Raw genomic sequence first — 16034 nt, 5'->3', positions numbered from 1 at the left:
CGGAAGGAGAGTGAGCGCGATCGCGCATGCCCAGCTGAGGAGTGTCGTTTTAGGAGACCCGATCGCGTCGGAGCACCGGTAGCCGTTTTCCCCGTCCAAAGGAGGCAGAAGCGCCACAGCGGACGCCACTGCGAGGTGCCTGGGGGCCAGGGAAGCCTTCCTCGTCCTTCCTCGACCGCCGTCTGCTGCCAGGTTTCAGCGCGAGGGGAGAGAGCCCTCGAATCACCCCCAGAAGCCTACAAGTAAGCTGGGTAGTGTGGGGACGGGAGGCAGCAGCACCAGGGAAAAGATACAAGACAGAGGGGGCTACAACTGAGACTTGAACTGAACTGCACCAGGAAGCCTAAGTGAAGAAAACGGGCTTGTGTTCAGCTTAATAATAACTTCAGAGTCCCAAAAGTAACTGGAGTAAAGAGGAGAAACCCTTGTAGTTTCTTAATAAATTGGAGGGAAAGATCTCCTATTAGCCAATGGAGCCTTTAAATTAGAGTGAGAGGAATCTAGCTAAAATTGTTGTGTCTCTCCCTTTAGCCACATTGCGGATTGGGTATGCAGAGAGGAACTATACCCAGGTCATTCTGTGAGTTGAGCAGAGCTTAGGAGCTGTGGGGTAATGTACCTGCTAATGAATCTTTAAATATATATTGCACTGTCAGGCTGCATTTTCCTTTCTGTAAAGTTCTAGCGAAGTATATTGTGCCCTGAATAACCCTAAACCTTAAATGTACCAGTGATTCTTAAATTCTGAACAGGAAAAATATTGAAGTGTGATTTGTATTTCATGTAAAAGGTGTAATGTGATGGATTTCATCCCTGACTAAAAAGCATAACAAGAAGAGCATATTATTTTTATAAAAAGGTAACGGTATTTTTCCAAACAGAGGTGTTGTGTCTTTATTTTGGTGGTTCATCACTGTGTTACTGTGGGTAAGATTTGTAAGTACTTAGCCAACGCTTGGAGTTAGCTGTAGACCACTACTGTGCCAAGCTACCATATGTAGGCTTGGGTAACCTAGGTCCAACAGAAAGCATAACAATTTCAGGAAGTCAGTTACTTCCTCCCTTTGAGTTTTTCACTCAGTATCTGCAGAACCGCAGCCAGCTGGACAGGATTATGTAAAAATGTGTGTTTCACCTGCTCCCAGTAAAGCTTGTTCTAAGGGTACCAGGATGTGTGTGCCGACATGCAGGTCTGGTTGCTGGCCCGCAGCTGCAGAGGGGTGTGAGTATGCTGCATTCACAGGTTTGATTCCCGGAAGATCGGACCTAGCTCTTCACCCTCGTGGACAAATGACGTGAGTGAGGTGGGTTGGTTAATAAGACAGGCGTTCGAAGCGAGTTCACTTTGTGTGCATATATGTAAATAGCGTCAATAATACGGTTTTTCTGCATATTGTTTACATTACTGGGGGAGGGGGTTTAAACCCAGCGCAGCCATAGCATGCAGTAGAGTGCAAACTTCTTCTGAAACAAACCTCTGACTCAACAAACCAAACAGTGCACTCAGACAACTGTTCCATACAACCAGCTTTAGTCTGGTTCACAAAGTGCTAAATACCGCAGCGTGGGAGTGACCTGACTTGCAGGCAAGACAGGGTTCGTAGAGGTGCAGAGCTGCGCTTTATCTGACACAAACAGAAGGAGGAGACTCAAGGATAAGCGGTGCTGGTGCTGGGGGGGGGCTGCTCTCCACTTTACCAAACCCCGAGCTCTGTGGGAGCAAATGAGCCCACGCAGAAGCAGCAGTCAGGAACCAGGTGCTAATGTTGCTTGTGTACCAACTAAGCATTATGTTGATAAATAAGCTCTGAGGAGATACATAATGTATCAAGTGAGGTGATAAATCTTGGAAATGGCCCCTCGGTCTCAGATTACATCCTGCCTCTTCTCTGTGATTACCAATTTGGGCTCCAGTAACTCAGCTCAGCTGGAAGTTTCAGCTCAGTCACACTGACATGTCCAGTCCCGCAAGGTTGCAGGCTACACGATGCCACGCAGTTGGCGCTCGTCAAACGTGGGCCAGATTGCACACATTTAACACCCTGGCTGGGCACCTGTTCCTCGATCATGGAACCGGCAGACCGGGGAAAGTGGTCGGCATTAGCTCTGCTCTGGTCGGCTGAATGAAATGTTGTATTTGCTCTGGGCTGTCCACGACATTGGCTGAAACGGTACTGTTCACCAGTGTAAAAAAGGAAACAAGCCCTATTTCAAGTCGGGGGCAGTGAGTAGGAGGCTAGCGAGGACACGTTAGGGGGCACCTCTGGCCTGGATTCACCGTAACAGCGCAGTTAAACATGGTAAAGAAGCGCACCTTTTTGTTAGATCTCTGGCTGTGCTCCATGACATGCATAAACTCATTTTTCATCCGCTGAGCTGCTGTGTGAAAACAACACAATTCTAAATCTGTTTGTGTCACCTATCGTGCGTGTGCCTAAACCCTTCTATTTAAAGCTGTTTACAAACTATTGTGCACCCGGCTGGAATGCCCAGGCGGGCACAGTCATGTTTAAATGAAATAAAAGTGAAGGCTGCTGTTTCAAACTGTGCCAGAGACGAGGACGTACACAATAACAGTCCGCGCTTTTACAAAAACAAGAAAGAACCGAGATGAGGCAGAGACGCCGCTTTAGTGTTGTACGGCGCGCTGAAAGTTTAAAGACAAGCACTCAGCTGGGGCGGAGGACTCGGCGACTTCTTCCGGCGCCGGTCAGGGGGAAATGGCAGAACAAAAGCGCCGCCATTTTTGCGATTCGGGAGCGTGTATTTAGCAGTTGAGTGACGGATGACATCATGGCTTAAAAACTGCAAAAAACACGCCCCCGAATCGCAAAAAGACGGGGCTTGAACCGAGTGACGCCCCTCTCCTCCAATGGCTGGCCAGCATTTACGAGGCCAGCCAATGGAGAAAAGGGGCGGGTTCAAGCCCCCATACTGCCAAAACATAAAATCTAGGACTCCGCCCACTGCGTCGGACGCTAGCCCGAGACCTAAGAAAGGGGGACCAGGTACAAAAAGGTTTTGCCCCTGGAGCGTGTTTTCCTAATACATGGTATGATGAGAAGAGAGTTCTCCCCAGATCGCAAAGATCTGCTTGGCATGTAAGGAACGAGTTTCTCTGACACATAACTAGGTTCTCTGCCATTCAATGATTTGTGCACTATACAACAGATCTTGTAAGTGATTCCCTTGCATATAGAAAGCAAATTGAGTGAGCACAAGAGGGGGAAGAGGTGCCGTTCTGGCTGGCATATTCTGGACTAGACAGGCCGCTGTGTTCTGGACCACCTGGAGTTCAAGAAAAGACTCCCATTCAGTAGCCAAAACAGTGTTACAGTAGTCCAAGTGGTTGATTACCAATGCCTGAACTTGAGTTTTTCACACCAAGACCCGGAGGCGTGGGAAAACTCTATGCAGAAGACTCATCATAAAAAGCGGGTGCTAGTGGTAGTCACTACCTGATCTTTCATAGCAAGAGTCTGGTCCAGGCGAACACCCAGATTTTTAACCAATATCTTGGGGCAGGTGCTGCGCCCAAGTCTGTAGGCCACCACTCCGGAGACCAGAGCACTTGGGCTTTACAAAAAAAGCATAATTTCCATCTTGCCAGCATTTAGCTGGAGAAGGCTTTCTGTCATCCAAGACAGGATAGCTTTCATGCCTTCAAAGAAATGTGCTCTAGTGGTAGTTAAATTGTTATTACAGGGTAAGAGAAGTTGGGTATTTGTTCACATATGAGATGGAGGAGAATCCATAATATCTGATGGTTTTGGCAAGGGGGGCCACATATATCTGGAACAACGTGGGGCTAAGACAAGAGCCCTGTGGCACTCCCTTTTTGAGCTATGTTGGTGCAGGGTCTGAGTGGTCCAAGATTGATGGTCAGTGTACATCGAGTAAGAAAACTTGAAGATCACTGTAGAGCTAGGCCACGAATACTTATCTTTTCTAGTCTCTGGAGCAGTTTACCGTAGGACACTGTCTAAGTTTGCCAACATTTCCAACAGCACCAGAAGAGAAGCCTGGTTGTCATCTAGGAAATTTCTGATATAGTCCATTACCGCTATTAGAGATGATTCAGTGCTATACATAACTGCAAGGGATCCAGACATCTGATAGACTATGTGCACTGCAAGTTTATTATTAATGTGACCTTCTACAAAGTTTGCTCATCAGGGGGAGAAAAGAGATTAGACGATAATTTGGCAGATCCCACACCGGGACATTCTCCTTCTTGCGAATGGGAATCACCTGTGTGGCCTTCAAATCCTAATAGACAGGTTAAGTAGAGGACAGATGGAGGGGTCAAGTTGATTAGATAGCATAGATGAGACCTTGGCTGGTCTGATGTTTACTCTCTTAATAAGAGAGAGGGGTTCCCACTTCACCAAAGGGACAGGACACCAAGATGAAACTAGGTCTAAAATAAACTCCCTTTGGGATATTTATATTTTAGTTGCATACCATGACAAATTCAAACCACAACACATTCCACTATCACCGAATCAGTGTCACAGTAACCTACAACTTCAATATGAAAATATTTGTTTAATTAAAAAACCTTTGTCAAAATCGTTAAAATACAATGTCCAAATATATGAACAATATCAAATCGCCTATATGACAAAAAGTGCAGGTCAGTACATAAAAGACAAAAAAGCACAATCCTAGACAACAGATCAGCATGATCAGGATGTAAAGATAGCCCATCTGTATAATCATGAGAAAAGTGCTGGGAGAATTGTTTAGTAAAGCCTAAAGGAGGAGGTTGGACTTTTAGATACCTCCGAAAGTGTCACTTTTTAGTCTACTTGCGATCAATTTTAGCTTTGTTATTCATATGGATTCCTTTCACAACATATGAAAAGAATATAAACAAGATTATATAATGGTCTGCAGGGATGGGGAATTCCTATAGCCCAACGCCCGGGACATATTGTTTGGGGTCAAGGGCAACAAGTTTTAATGTCCATTTTTTCCTTGGGACAAGTAGGCCCAACCCACTGCAGCACAAACCCTTTGGCTGCCAGTTTACAGTACCACATTGTGGCTCAGGGAAGGGCATTCTCTACAATTAAGGTTAAGTGTGTGTCTATATGTAATATGTGTGTTAATGATGTTCAAACTTGTATATATGGTTCATTAACGCAAAGCCTTTATTATTAGGGTGAGCACTAAAAGTAAATGTTTTAAGCTCAGCCTGCGCTTCTGACGGCGGTCCCAGTATAAAAGTGTACACACATTTTCAAAGTTTAATAATATGAGGCTCTGTATAATGCACCCAGAATGCTCTCCGATTATATGCAAATATTTGCAGAAGCTTGACAGCAAGAGTGATGATTCTTTGCTTTCAAAATAAAAACGTTCACCCAAAAATGCATGTAAGAAAATGAAACATTTAGCTAAACTACTGTAAGATTTTAGGTACCATATCTTTGCAGCATCATTTAGTAACATGTTGATGTATGTTAGTTTTTCCCAAAAATATTACGAATGGAATATCAGTGTAACCAGTTTAAATACGAAAATAGAAAACAAGAACAAACAAGCATTGGCAAAGCTAGTGGGTCTGAAATTGGTGGTCAGCCTTTTGGTTTTGTCAAGGCGTGACTTGTTTAGGCATGGTTTGTGTAAAACCTTAACAGTGTGGGAGCTGCTGGGTCCTCACCATTATAACAAGCATTGGCAAAAGCAAAACAAAAAAATGTTGGTCTCAGGACACATTGCCACAGTGGTTTTGGGCACTGAACAAAACTACTTTGTGTGCCAATATGCTTCTTCTAAAAGAGCAAAATACTGTCACTTACAGGGACGCCAGCCGATAGACAGACTGAGAGAGACAGAATAAAAAACAAAACAAAAGTTCATGGTTAAAGCCAGGCCTAATTAGAGGCCCAATTATTACAGAAAGTTTAAAAAGTGCATCCATGGTATATATCCTTGCATTAAGTGCATATGTACAGTTTCCATGAATTCACAAGAATTTACAGAAGTAGGCCAAGAAATAGTACTCCCAGAAAATATTTGTGAACTGCATTTTAGCATGAGCAAATATGCAGGTGTAGATTTGCTTATGTGAAAATCTGAATGTTTTCAAGTTCTCTTTTCCTCCAACAACTTTTTTCCCAACCCTGTAAGAAGTTTTAAGTCTGCCGCTTTCAGTAGTAAAATTACAACCCTTCTCAGTATGGGACATGATTAGAGAAGAATTGGTGAAAACCTTTAAAACATGCACGTTCGTAGGTTTGCACAGACTAAAAAGTGCATTCCAACCCTGGAACTATTGCTTTCCACTACCTTCAGCCCCAGTATGTAGACCTTCAGAAACATAGCAGCATAAGGGAATTGCTAGTATTCAAACACTATTATGGTATGAACCCTGGCATAATCAGAGGCTATATCAGAACTCTTATATAATGAGATTGCTGCGTAATTTGTTGCTGCATTACATGGCACAAAGGAGACAAGTGGATTTTGTTACAGGACAAGTAGATTTATTAAGCAGCCTGCCCCATGGACAAGTAGATATTTTATTAAATTCCACAACAATGGGTCTGTTGTCTGGGATTGTGCTTTTTTGTCTTTTATGTACTGGCCTGCACTTTTTGTCATATATTCGATTTGATATTGTTCATATATGTGGACATTGTATTTTGACAATTTTAACGATTTTGATAAAAAAGGTTTTTAATTAAACAAATAAAGATTTTCATATTGAAGTTGTAGGCTACTGTGACACGGATTCGGTGATAGTGGAATGTGTGTTGTGAATTTGTCATGGTATGCAACTAAAATATCCCAAAGGGAGTTTATTTTAGACCTAGTGGTCTGATGTTTAGCCACAATTCGGGAGTGCCGCCACCTTCTTTCAAATGACGTGTGGGTACGAATTTTGTTTTTAAAAAAACACGCACACATCATTCTGGGGCACCAGCTACTCACTACACTATTTTTTTCTGTTTGTCAACCGAGGCACAATGTATGCCCCTAGAGAAAGAGACTGTGTCCATCTTCACGCTAAATGTCCCCGTCTGTCAATCAACAGTAAAATGACTATGACCCCAGAGGGGAAATATGTGCGTGTGACTAACAATTCCACTGACCTTTCATTCCGGTCTTGTCAAGACGAAGTTACTAGATATTTTTGGGCCCCTTAAAATAAAACATTTTGACATGGGGGCAGAGAAGTAAAAACATCAGGGTCCCCAATATCTTGTCAAGATGGGCTTAACAAGCTATCATTTTCTTGGGAAACGCACATGTGCGCCATCAACGGAAAAAAAGTAAGTCTCTCTTAATAAAGGTCAATCCCAAACTGGTAAATATTTCCACCTTGGAGGCAGGAGCCACTGCACGTGGGGGGCCTCTTCAGCGACTGGTCATTAAAGAACTGGGTATGTTTGTAGCGATATTTACATTGCTTGACAAAGTGCAGATCTTCCTCATGGAAAGGTTCAACCTAAGGTTTTCCCCAGGGACGGTCATGGTAGAGAGCACTAAACAGTCTTCATCTCTCCCTTGCTCCAGCATAAGGCCAAGGCACATGTCGCAGTCACTGACAAGACCAGTGACGATTCAGGGCTTCCATCCACTCCAGAGAGGCACAAATTCAGTGGGGAGCCCAAGGCAGCTTCCAAGGAAACATGCATGAAACTACTTCCGGTGAGTGTTCTCCCTTCTTCTCAATTAAAAGTAGGAGGGCCATTGACAAGATCCTACAACTCAAAGAATGGAAATACCGTCAGACACCTGGGTCTTGCAGACTGTTCATGATTTTCAAAAAGAGTTCTATGGCACCCCGACAACCATAGGCAGAGATCCCCTCTCCTTTTCAATACAGCAAGCTTCACTTATTACACGGGAAGTGACAGAACTGCAGACAAAAAGGAGCAATATCCAGGGTAGACATGCATCCAAACATATTTATAAGCAACCTCTTCTTGGTGGAGAAGAGAGACATGGGTCAACAATTTGTCACAAACCTGTGAGTGTAAAAATACAACTTTTTAATAAACCCAATTATCTGGCTTCTCTTTTAATCATAGCGCTTCCTGAATATACATTGAGTTGTACGCCTGTCTTTGCCATACACCTATCTCCACCCTGAAAAGCCTTGGACGGCTTGACTTGCACTACCACCAAAAGTCAAGTGCAGAAAGGGTACTCGGCCCAGTTGCTCAGAATCCATTGTAGGCCAGGCTCAGGATATCAGAAGTAAATGGCCTTAATCACCACGGCTGGGCACAGTACCTCCTGCTTGCTCGGTGGCCCTCAGAAAAATGCTGATAATAGAATTCACTGATAATGTCCCTCACTGATTCTCCTCCTACTTGTTCAACCAATACCAGTTTGTTTACATAGGGTCTTATGGCCCCTGGAAGGGGCCTTTCGCCTGTGAAGTCACCCAATGTTTCAGCTTGTCAACTGTCATCTTCAACCTATACAAGCAGATGAGCCCCAACTGCCATTGAAAATCTCCATACTGGCCCTCCTCTTAAAGACATCCTACATACTTCGTGTCTTATTCCAGGCCTGTAGAAATATCACTACATCAACCCAAATCCTAAAGGAGCTCCAGGAGCTTCCCTTGCTGACCACACTGCCTTCAAAACAAGATGCATCCGTAACAAAACTACTGCGATTAACACATCCACATATCTGGCTGACTCAACACACCTGCGAACAGTAGGGAGAAGTAAAATCAAAAACAAAGATCTAGAACATCCCAGGATCCATCAGGACCACCACAACGCTGCTCAAACATAGGAAACATCTGTGCATGCACCGATTTTAATAATTTTACCTCTCAAAATTACGTGTTGACTGTATCTTTGCCTTTGACACTGTACAGAGTGCTGCTGCCTTTTGGCTAGTATCATGCTTTACCCTATTCTCACTTAGCATGCTTGTGTCTACTACTCCACAGCTTGCTAGTTCACGCCTACTACATGCACTCTCTAACCACTGACACTTCCAGTCTTCTTTATCCAGATATCCTTAAACACATACATGTCGCCATCCATGCTAAAAGACATGCCGCCCTCTCAGACACCTCTACGTGAATATATGCCTGCTGCTATCACTTGCTCTTCCCCACTACCTTGCCCGCAGACTTTTTGCACACTTAATAAGGTCCTGCCAAGACCTTTCCTAGTCTCTTTATTCCACCACCAATCCATAATTATTTTATTAAAAGCTGGTTAACTTACTGACAGCAAAAGTCCATTTGCTAGATCCAAAGTCCCAAAACGTAGGCGACAAATCCTACTCCCATGCAGGGTTGGGAGTTTCACATTAATCTGGACCTCGCTCTACATTATTTGTTTTGTTTTTAAATCAACCTCAAGATCACTGTATTGCTCTTACAAAGATGCTACAGTTGGTTACAAACGGTTAATTGATGGTGGCGGTTTCGACTTCCAAACAGAGACGATTGGTTAACGTTCCGACAGAAACATTAACAAAAAAACTATTACCCCAGCAGTTTCCATAATTCCATCTGGTATAGTGCCAGACAACTAATGGAAGTCTGACCTCAAGGGTAACAAGACTGTACAACTGATCTCAACTATTCATGGTTCTCTCCCCCCACAGACTTTCTGGTTATTGACCAACTGTTGCCTCTGGGCATATTTCTTAAAGGAAACGCTAAGGTAGATTGCGGTTAGCAAATTAAACTATCGCTATGGAAAGGAAACGGGTGAAGAATGTGTTCCTACGAGTGAGAAAATGTTTATCTTCATCAAGTTGTCTAATGCTTTGGTCGTGCTTTCATATCCCCACATCCAAGATTAACCCTTTAGATTCAAGCCAGAGTCCAATAAGTGTCTGGGTCCCATACTGTGTACAAGTTCGACTCAGGCCTCATCTATCTTTCAAGTTAGCCCTGGCAGCTTTTAGCCACTGTAATCTCTTTTACCAGAATCATCAACGAATAACTTCTGATCTCTCCTTGCATTTCCACCTTTAGCTCTGATCCCAAAAGACTCGCAAACAGGTTAGAGATATAGTTCTACTCTAATTAACCACCCACCCAGCACCCTTGCCTTCTTCGAGCTGCCCCCTTATCAAATAGTTCACTATATTTGTTGCTCTCGCCCACATGCAGTCATATACATGCCCCAGACTGGTCTCTTATGTTAGATCACATCAGGGTCTAATGGAACATCAGTGTTTAATGTTGCACCTTTCCACCTGTATCCTACTTATTTATTTATTTAGAATGTTTTATAGAGCGCGAACAAGACCCTTGCGGGTATCAGAGCGCTTTACAGGCGTATATCGGAAACAAACAGTTCTGTGAAAGCATACAATTATAATATATTGCAGCCGCTTCAGGCATTCCTAAAAAAAACCTCCATTACCGCAATGACTTGCTCTCTTCATCCAAAGTATTTGCCATATATTTATCCCTTTTAAAGACTGTGCCCCTCTTGCCCGGATCTCCTTCCACGTGTTTCACCTGCCCCATTTTAATGCTTTCCAGAGAAGGCTCCCGATGTCTGCATACGGTCTCATTTTGAACGCCCCCAATCCCAATTGTTTGCTCGTGCCTCGCCCATCTACCCACCTCTATACCGGCCTGATCCACTTTCGATTAACCTTCTGCTTACTGTCATTCTATTTCCCATTTTCCTTGAAATACTCCTCTTTCACGGATTTATACAAAACATCCTTTCCAAGACGCCCTTACTCACGCATCTCGCCAGCACTTCTTAATGTTATGCCCCGTTCCTACAGTGCTCTCCTCGTAAACCTTCTACCCTTCTTTATCATCTATCCATGATTTTTCAAAGCACACTCCTCACCGCCCATCTAGCCTTTACCGTCTGCTTTCGTCCATAACCCATACCTCCTTCACTAACTGCTCTTAGCGACCTTTTCCTCCTCCTGCACACCTTACGGCCTTTCATCCTGTGAGCAGGATCTCAGCTGTCAAGTTGCCACTCCCGCCGGTCCATAGACACCTCTTACCCGGCTCTCCTTGATCGCCTGTCTGTTGCCCTCGGGGTACCACTGCACCCGAACGTAGCCCCTGCGCAGAGGCTGCGCAGGACCCTCTTCGGATGCAGAGCTGCCGAGCTCATCCTCCTCGTCTTCGTCCGAATCTTCTCCGTGAATGAGCCGCACAAGACCAAAGCGCAAGGCACCGCGAACACGTCCAGACACCAGGTCATGAGAGAAGAACATACGTTGCAGCGTGGGTTCTGCCGCCGGCAGAGAGGCAGATGAAGGCGGCGGCGAGCCTGGTGACGGGGACGAAGAGCCACCGGGAGGCACAGCCGGTAGATCAGAGGGGAGCTGGTCCGGGCCTGCCGCGCACTCGTCCCCGTCCGCCATCTTGGTCCTGAGGAGAACAGAGGGAGCTGTCTGAGCCAGAGCGCCGGTTACCAAGGGAGGGGCGCGTCACGCAGCTGGCGCACTGACGTTACGCCCTACAACGCCGTTGTTAGGAGTCAAAGGATGCTTGTTGCTAGGGGGTGCAAAAATGAAAGAAGGACAACAATGGGAAGATTGTAGCAATCAAAGAAAGACTACAAAGTTCTAATGTTTTGTTCTCTTTTTTGCCACCTTTCAAAACGAGCAGCACGGCAGTTTGATACACTATGAAGTAAATACAATGGAATGCGCAAACAATTGAACACAGTTGGCTCGAAAGGGGCGATTGTTTCAATGTGTTATGATGTATCTACTCGTGACCAGTTGTTGTAAAAGTGTAAATATGATTAAAAGGGTAAATATGATGAAAAGGAAAAGCACCATTGACATATGTGGAGGAGGTGCAAAGCAGTTTAGGAAGATGTTTTTTCATGGCAAGAAGAATGAATACATTGATACCATTCATAGTTGCTCGTGACCCGTTTTTGCTGGACCTTTCCAGGTTAAGATTATTGCAGAAACGGTTTCTCTTTATTACACACAGGTACGCAAACCAGAACTTTGAGCAGCCCTGTGCTGCAAAGTGTCCCGGGATTTTTTTTTCAAATGTACCAACTATCCATGATGGTATTTAAATGTCCCATAGCACTATTCCTATATCTGTTGTTTAATTTCTTCATTTAAAATGTATCAATTATTACTTAACTTAAAAAAAAAAATCATAATAATACGTTCAGGTGCCCAAGAGTTTTGTTAAAAGGTCGCCGTGATCCAGCGCTCTGATTGAAAAACTGTCTCACAAACTCTACCTAACACCTCAATACTCACCATTAAACATCAGACACATATTCAGGCCCATAACACCAATGAGACAATTTTCGAGCATCTGAATCTGGTGATTTGATTCATAAATCTATTCACATAATATTTACATTATTATATACAACTGCAGTTTGTCTTTCTTTACCATAGTTTTATAACATTTATTACCTATTAAACAAATCACTTAAGGCGATTGGATCAACTGGTTAACTCCTGAGGCGGAAGCCGGGAGCATCTTGATCCTGTTTTTAAAATTATCTCACCTGTGTCACGCTTATTGCTTGTGTACTTTTTAAAATCACGCTGTTTTCTGGAAGTCCTAAGACACATTACGTGCACTAGAGTGCACCGCACAGCGGATCATAGCGCTGTCAGCGGAACCCAGGCACGATAACTTTCCCTGATCACCATTGCCGGCGAGGCATGAGACCACGCCCACTTCGAGGCCACGCCCCCGCCCCCTTTTTTGGCTAGAAATTATGTGCATCCATCGTACGCGCAGCGGACGGGCGCAGCGGGCGCGCCGTTTGCGCGCCGAAGGCGCGCCGAAGGCAAGCCCGTCTTCGCCCGTCCTCGCCAAGACCTCGCCTCTCGCCAGATCCCCTGCTCAATCATCATACGTATACGATAGCAACCTACTTTGGTCACTTAACCCCGGCCCTAGATGTCACAATCTAGAAGGATGTATTGGTCGAACAGCTCTTCAATGTAAAAGCTGCAATCTGACTATACCCGAGCCACAGCCAATCAGCCGCAAAACGACCAGTAGGAGCCAAGCTTCGCTTACCATCTCTCAGCTCAACGTCAGATCCCTGGTCAAACATCATGCGGAGGTAAGAACGCTCTTAATAGATGAGAACCCAGACATTATGTTTCTCTGTGAAACCTGGATGAAAGACGATATAAGTAGCATCCCTAATTTAGCACTACCGGACGGGTTCTCTATGACCACCATCAATAGGGACTCGAGAGGAGGTGGCATCGCCGCCATCTATAGATCTTCCTTCACCTGTTCTTTCCAATCAGAAAGCATCACGGGCAGTGAATGCGCACGCTTTAAAATATCTACGAGCCCTCACTTCTCTCTTTCAGGCCTGTTTATCTATAGACCCCCGGGACCTTCCTTGAAATTCATAGAAGAGCTCCTTGAGACATCCCATGCACTGATCACTAGCTCGGCTAATTTTACTATCCTAGGGGGATCTTAATCTCCACCTTGATAACACCAGTGATGCTAATATCAGCAACTTCTTAGCGGACTTAGCAGCCTTGCAGCTGACCCATCTTGTTCTAACCCCCACTCATGTAGCGGGTCACCTTCTCGACCCTGTGTTCACTAATATCCCAGCAGCCAGAGCTGACGATCCCAAACCTATGGCCTGGACCGACCATTCTCTGGTGACGTTCTCTATCCCGAGTATTTCCCCTCCCGATACAAAAGCACCCACCGCATGCCTAAAACGGCCCTGGCATAAACTCCAACATCTTAACCTCGCTGACAGCCTAGGTGAACTTAACCTGGAGGGCATTAACGACATTGAAACGTCGTGTGAGGCCTTCCAGGACTGGCTCACCAAGGGACTGGATGCTGCAATACCGACCAAGTGGACTAAAGGTCGTAACACCCCCTCCAACCCTTGGTACGATGAGAACTTGAAAACACTGAGGAAAGCATGCAAAAAAGCAGAACGTCACTGGAGGAAAGACTACAAGCGGGAGGAAAAAAAACGCATACGTGGTCCTGCTTAAAGCATATCACAAAGCCATTCGCTTGGCTCGCGCAGCCTTTTTCGCCAACGAGATTAAAACAAGCCCCAACCCCACGAAAACAATCTTTAAAATCGTTCAAAAACTGCAAAACGGAGACAAGCCGGCCTCTCACATCACCTCCACTCAGCAATGTGAAGATCTAGCCACCTTCTTCACTGAAAAAGTGAAGAAGATTTATAATTCCTTCACTCACGACCAGCCAGAGGACTTGAACTCTCCTAACGTCACCTATGAGGGCTCTAGGCTTTCCTGCCTCCCAGCCATCTCTTGTGAGGAAATAACTACAATATGCAGGAAGGTAAAATCCGGCGCCCCCGCAGATCCCATGAGGCCAGTTTACTTTCAGGGAGCCCTGGAATTCTTTCTTCCACCCTTGACCTCACTCCTCAATCTCTCCTTCGCAACGGCCATGGTACCCATCTGCTGGAAGCAGGCCTGGGTTACACCCGTTATAAAGAAGCCCACTCTAGACCCCTCCAAGCCGGAGAACTACCGGCCGGTCTCACTGCTACCTTGGGTGGCGAAACTAGCGGAGGCCCACGCGAACAAAGTGCTGAATGACCATATGGCGAAAAATAACATCCTGGATCCTTCCCAACATGGGTTCAGGCCGGGTCACAGCACGGAGTCCGCTCTCCTTACCTCCACAGAACACCTGCGGAAAATCATGGACACCGGCAAAAGTGCCGCGCTGATACTGCTAGATCTCAGCGCGGCCTTTGACACGGTCTCCCATGCCATTCTACTCAAACGATTGGAAAACGCCGGGATCATAGACTCAGCACTAGAATGGTTCCGTTCGTTTCTTACAAACAGATCCTTCCAGGTATCGGCCCCCCCTTCATTTCCCAACCCCAAGATATAGGCCAAGGAGTCCCGCAGGGCTCTGCCCTCAGTCCATCCCTTTTTAATCTTTACATGCAACCTCTGGCGGAAGTTGCTAAAAAATGGGACCTCACAATGGTGTCGTACGCCGACGACACACAGCTGGTCATCAGCCTTAATGAGGCTCCCTCCCCCGATGCCACTAGATTCAGGGATGGACTGACCGCCGTCGCCAACTGGATGACAGCGAACTGCCTCCAACTTAATGGAGGTAAAACTGAGGTGTTGCTCATGGGCAAAGACTCCAACAGCTGGAGCAACCTTTGGTGGCCCTGCTCATTGGGCCCAGCCCCCCCTCCTAAAAATCTGGCAAAAAACCTGGGAGTCTGGCTGGACTCTACACTCAGCTTCCAGTCTCACACTAAAAAAGTTGCCGCGACCTGCATAGGACTACTGAGAAGCCTTCATCCCATCCTAGGCTTCTTCGATTCCAAAACAAGACAACTCATCGTACAATCGACCATCTTGTCCAGGCTGGACTACGCAAGTGTCCTGCTATTAGGAGCTAACAAAGCGGAAATCAAGAGATTCCAACGAATTCAGAATTCTGCCGCCAGGGCTATAGTAGGTCTGCCGAGAAGGTGCTCCGCGAGAGCTACCATCCACAGACTACACTGGCTACCGGTGGAAGCCCGTATCCAATTCAAGGCCCTCATCTTTGCCTTTAAAATTCTGAGTGCTGAGGGACCAGAGCTCCTTCGCCCGTTGCTAACGCCCTACAATCCCCAACGCAACCTCCGCTCCAAAGGGCAACACTTAGTACTGGTCCCCTACACGAAGTACTGTCGTATAGGAGGACGCTCCTTCAGATTGCTAGGGGCCAAGTTATGGAACTCCCCCCCCCTCTACATCCGCTGCATTGACAACCTACTGGCTTTCCGCAAAGCTATCAAAACTCATCTCTTCCCCCCCCATGTAGGTTTTCTTCCTTCTTTTTTCTCCCAGTCGGTTATGATGGTTCTAGCGCCGGGACGTCCCGTTGCCAGGGCAGCTGTTGCGCTTTACAAATTGCTAACATAACATAACATAACATAACATAACTGATGGAAATTAGACCATGAATAAACCAGACCAGCTTGTCTCTTCAAATCTAATTTTATTATCTTTATTATTCATAAGAAAAAGCATTTACGTTTTAAAATCTTTATTTTATAAGCAAATAAGAAAGCAGCATTTTA

The 16034-nt window shown here is 45.4% G+C and overlaps 1 protein-coding gene across 1 annotated transcript in view; it reads right to left on the bottom strand.

Annotated features, from left to right (window-relative positions):
- Positions 1-11353, bottom strand: part of UBE2O (ubiquitin conjugating enzyme E2 O) — a 620140-nt gene extending 608787 nt beyond the window's left edge. The window contains exon 1 of the mRNA XM_086930688.1: positions 10975-11353. Within this exon, the coding sequence (XP_086786814.1) occupies positions 10975-11340 (366 nt within the window). The 5' untranslated portion in view covers positions 11341-11353. The remainder of the gene's footprint in view (positions 1-10974) is intronic.
- Positions 11354-16034: the final 4681 nt, after the last annotated feature.

This window comes from Lissotriton vulgaris, chromosome 7 (genome assembly GCF_964263255.1).
Source record: "Lissotriton vulgaris chromosome 7, aLisVul1.2, whole genome shotgun sequence".
NCBI lineage: Eukaryota > Metazoa > Chordata > Amphibia > Caudata > Salamandridae > Lissotriton > Lissotriton vulgaris.
This window is presented reverse-complemented; position numbering and strand designations above follow the sequence as displayed.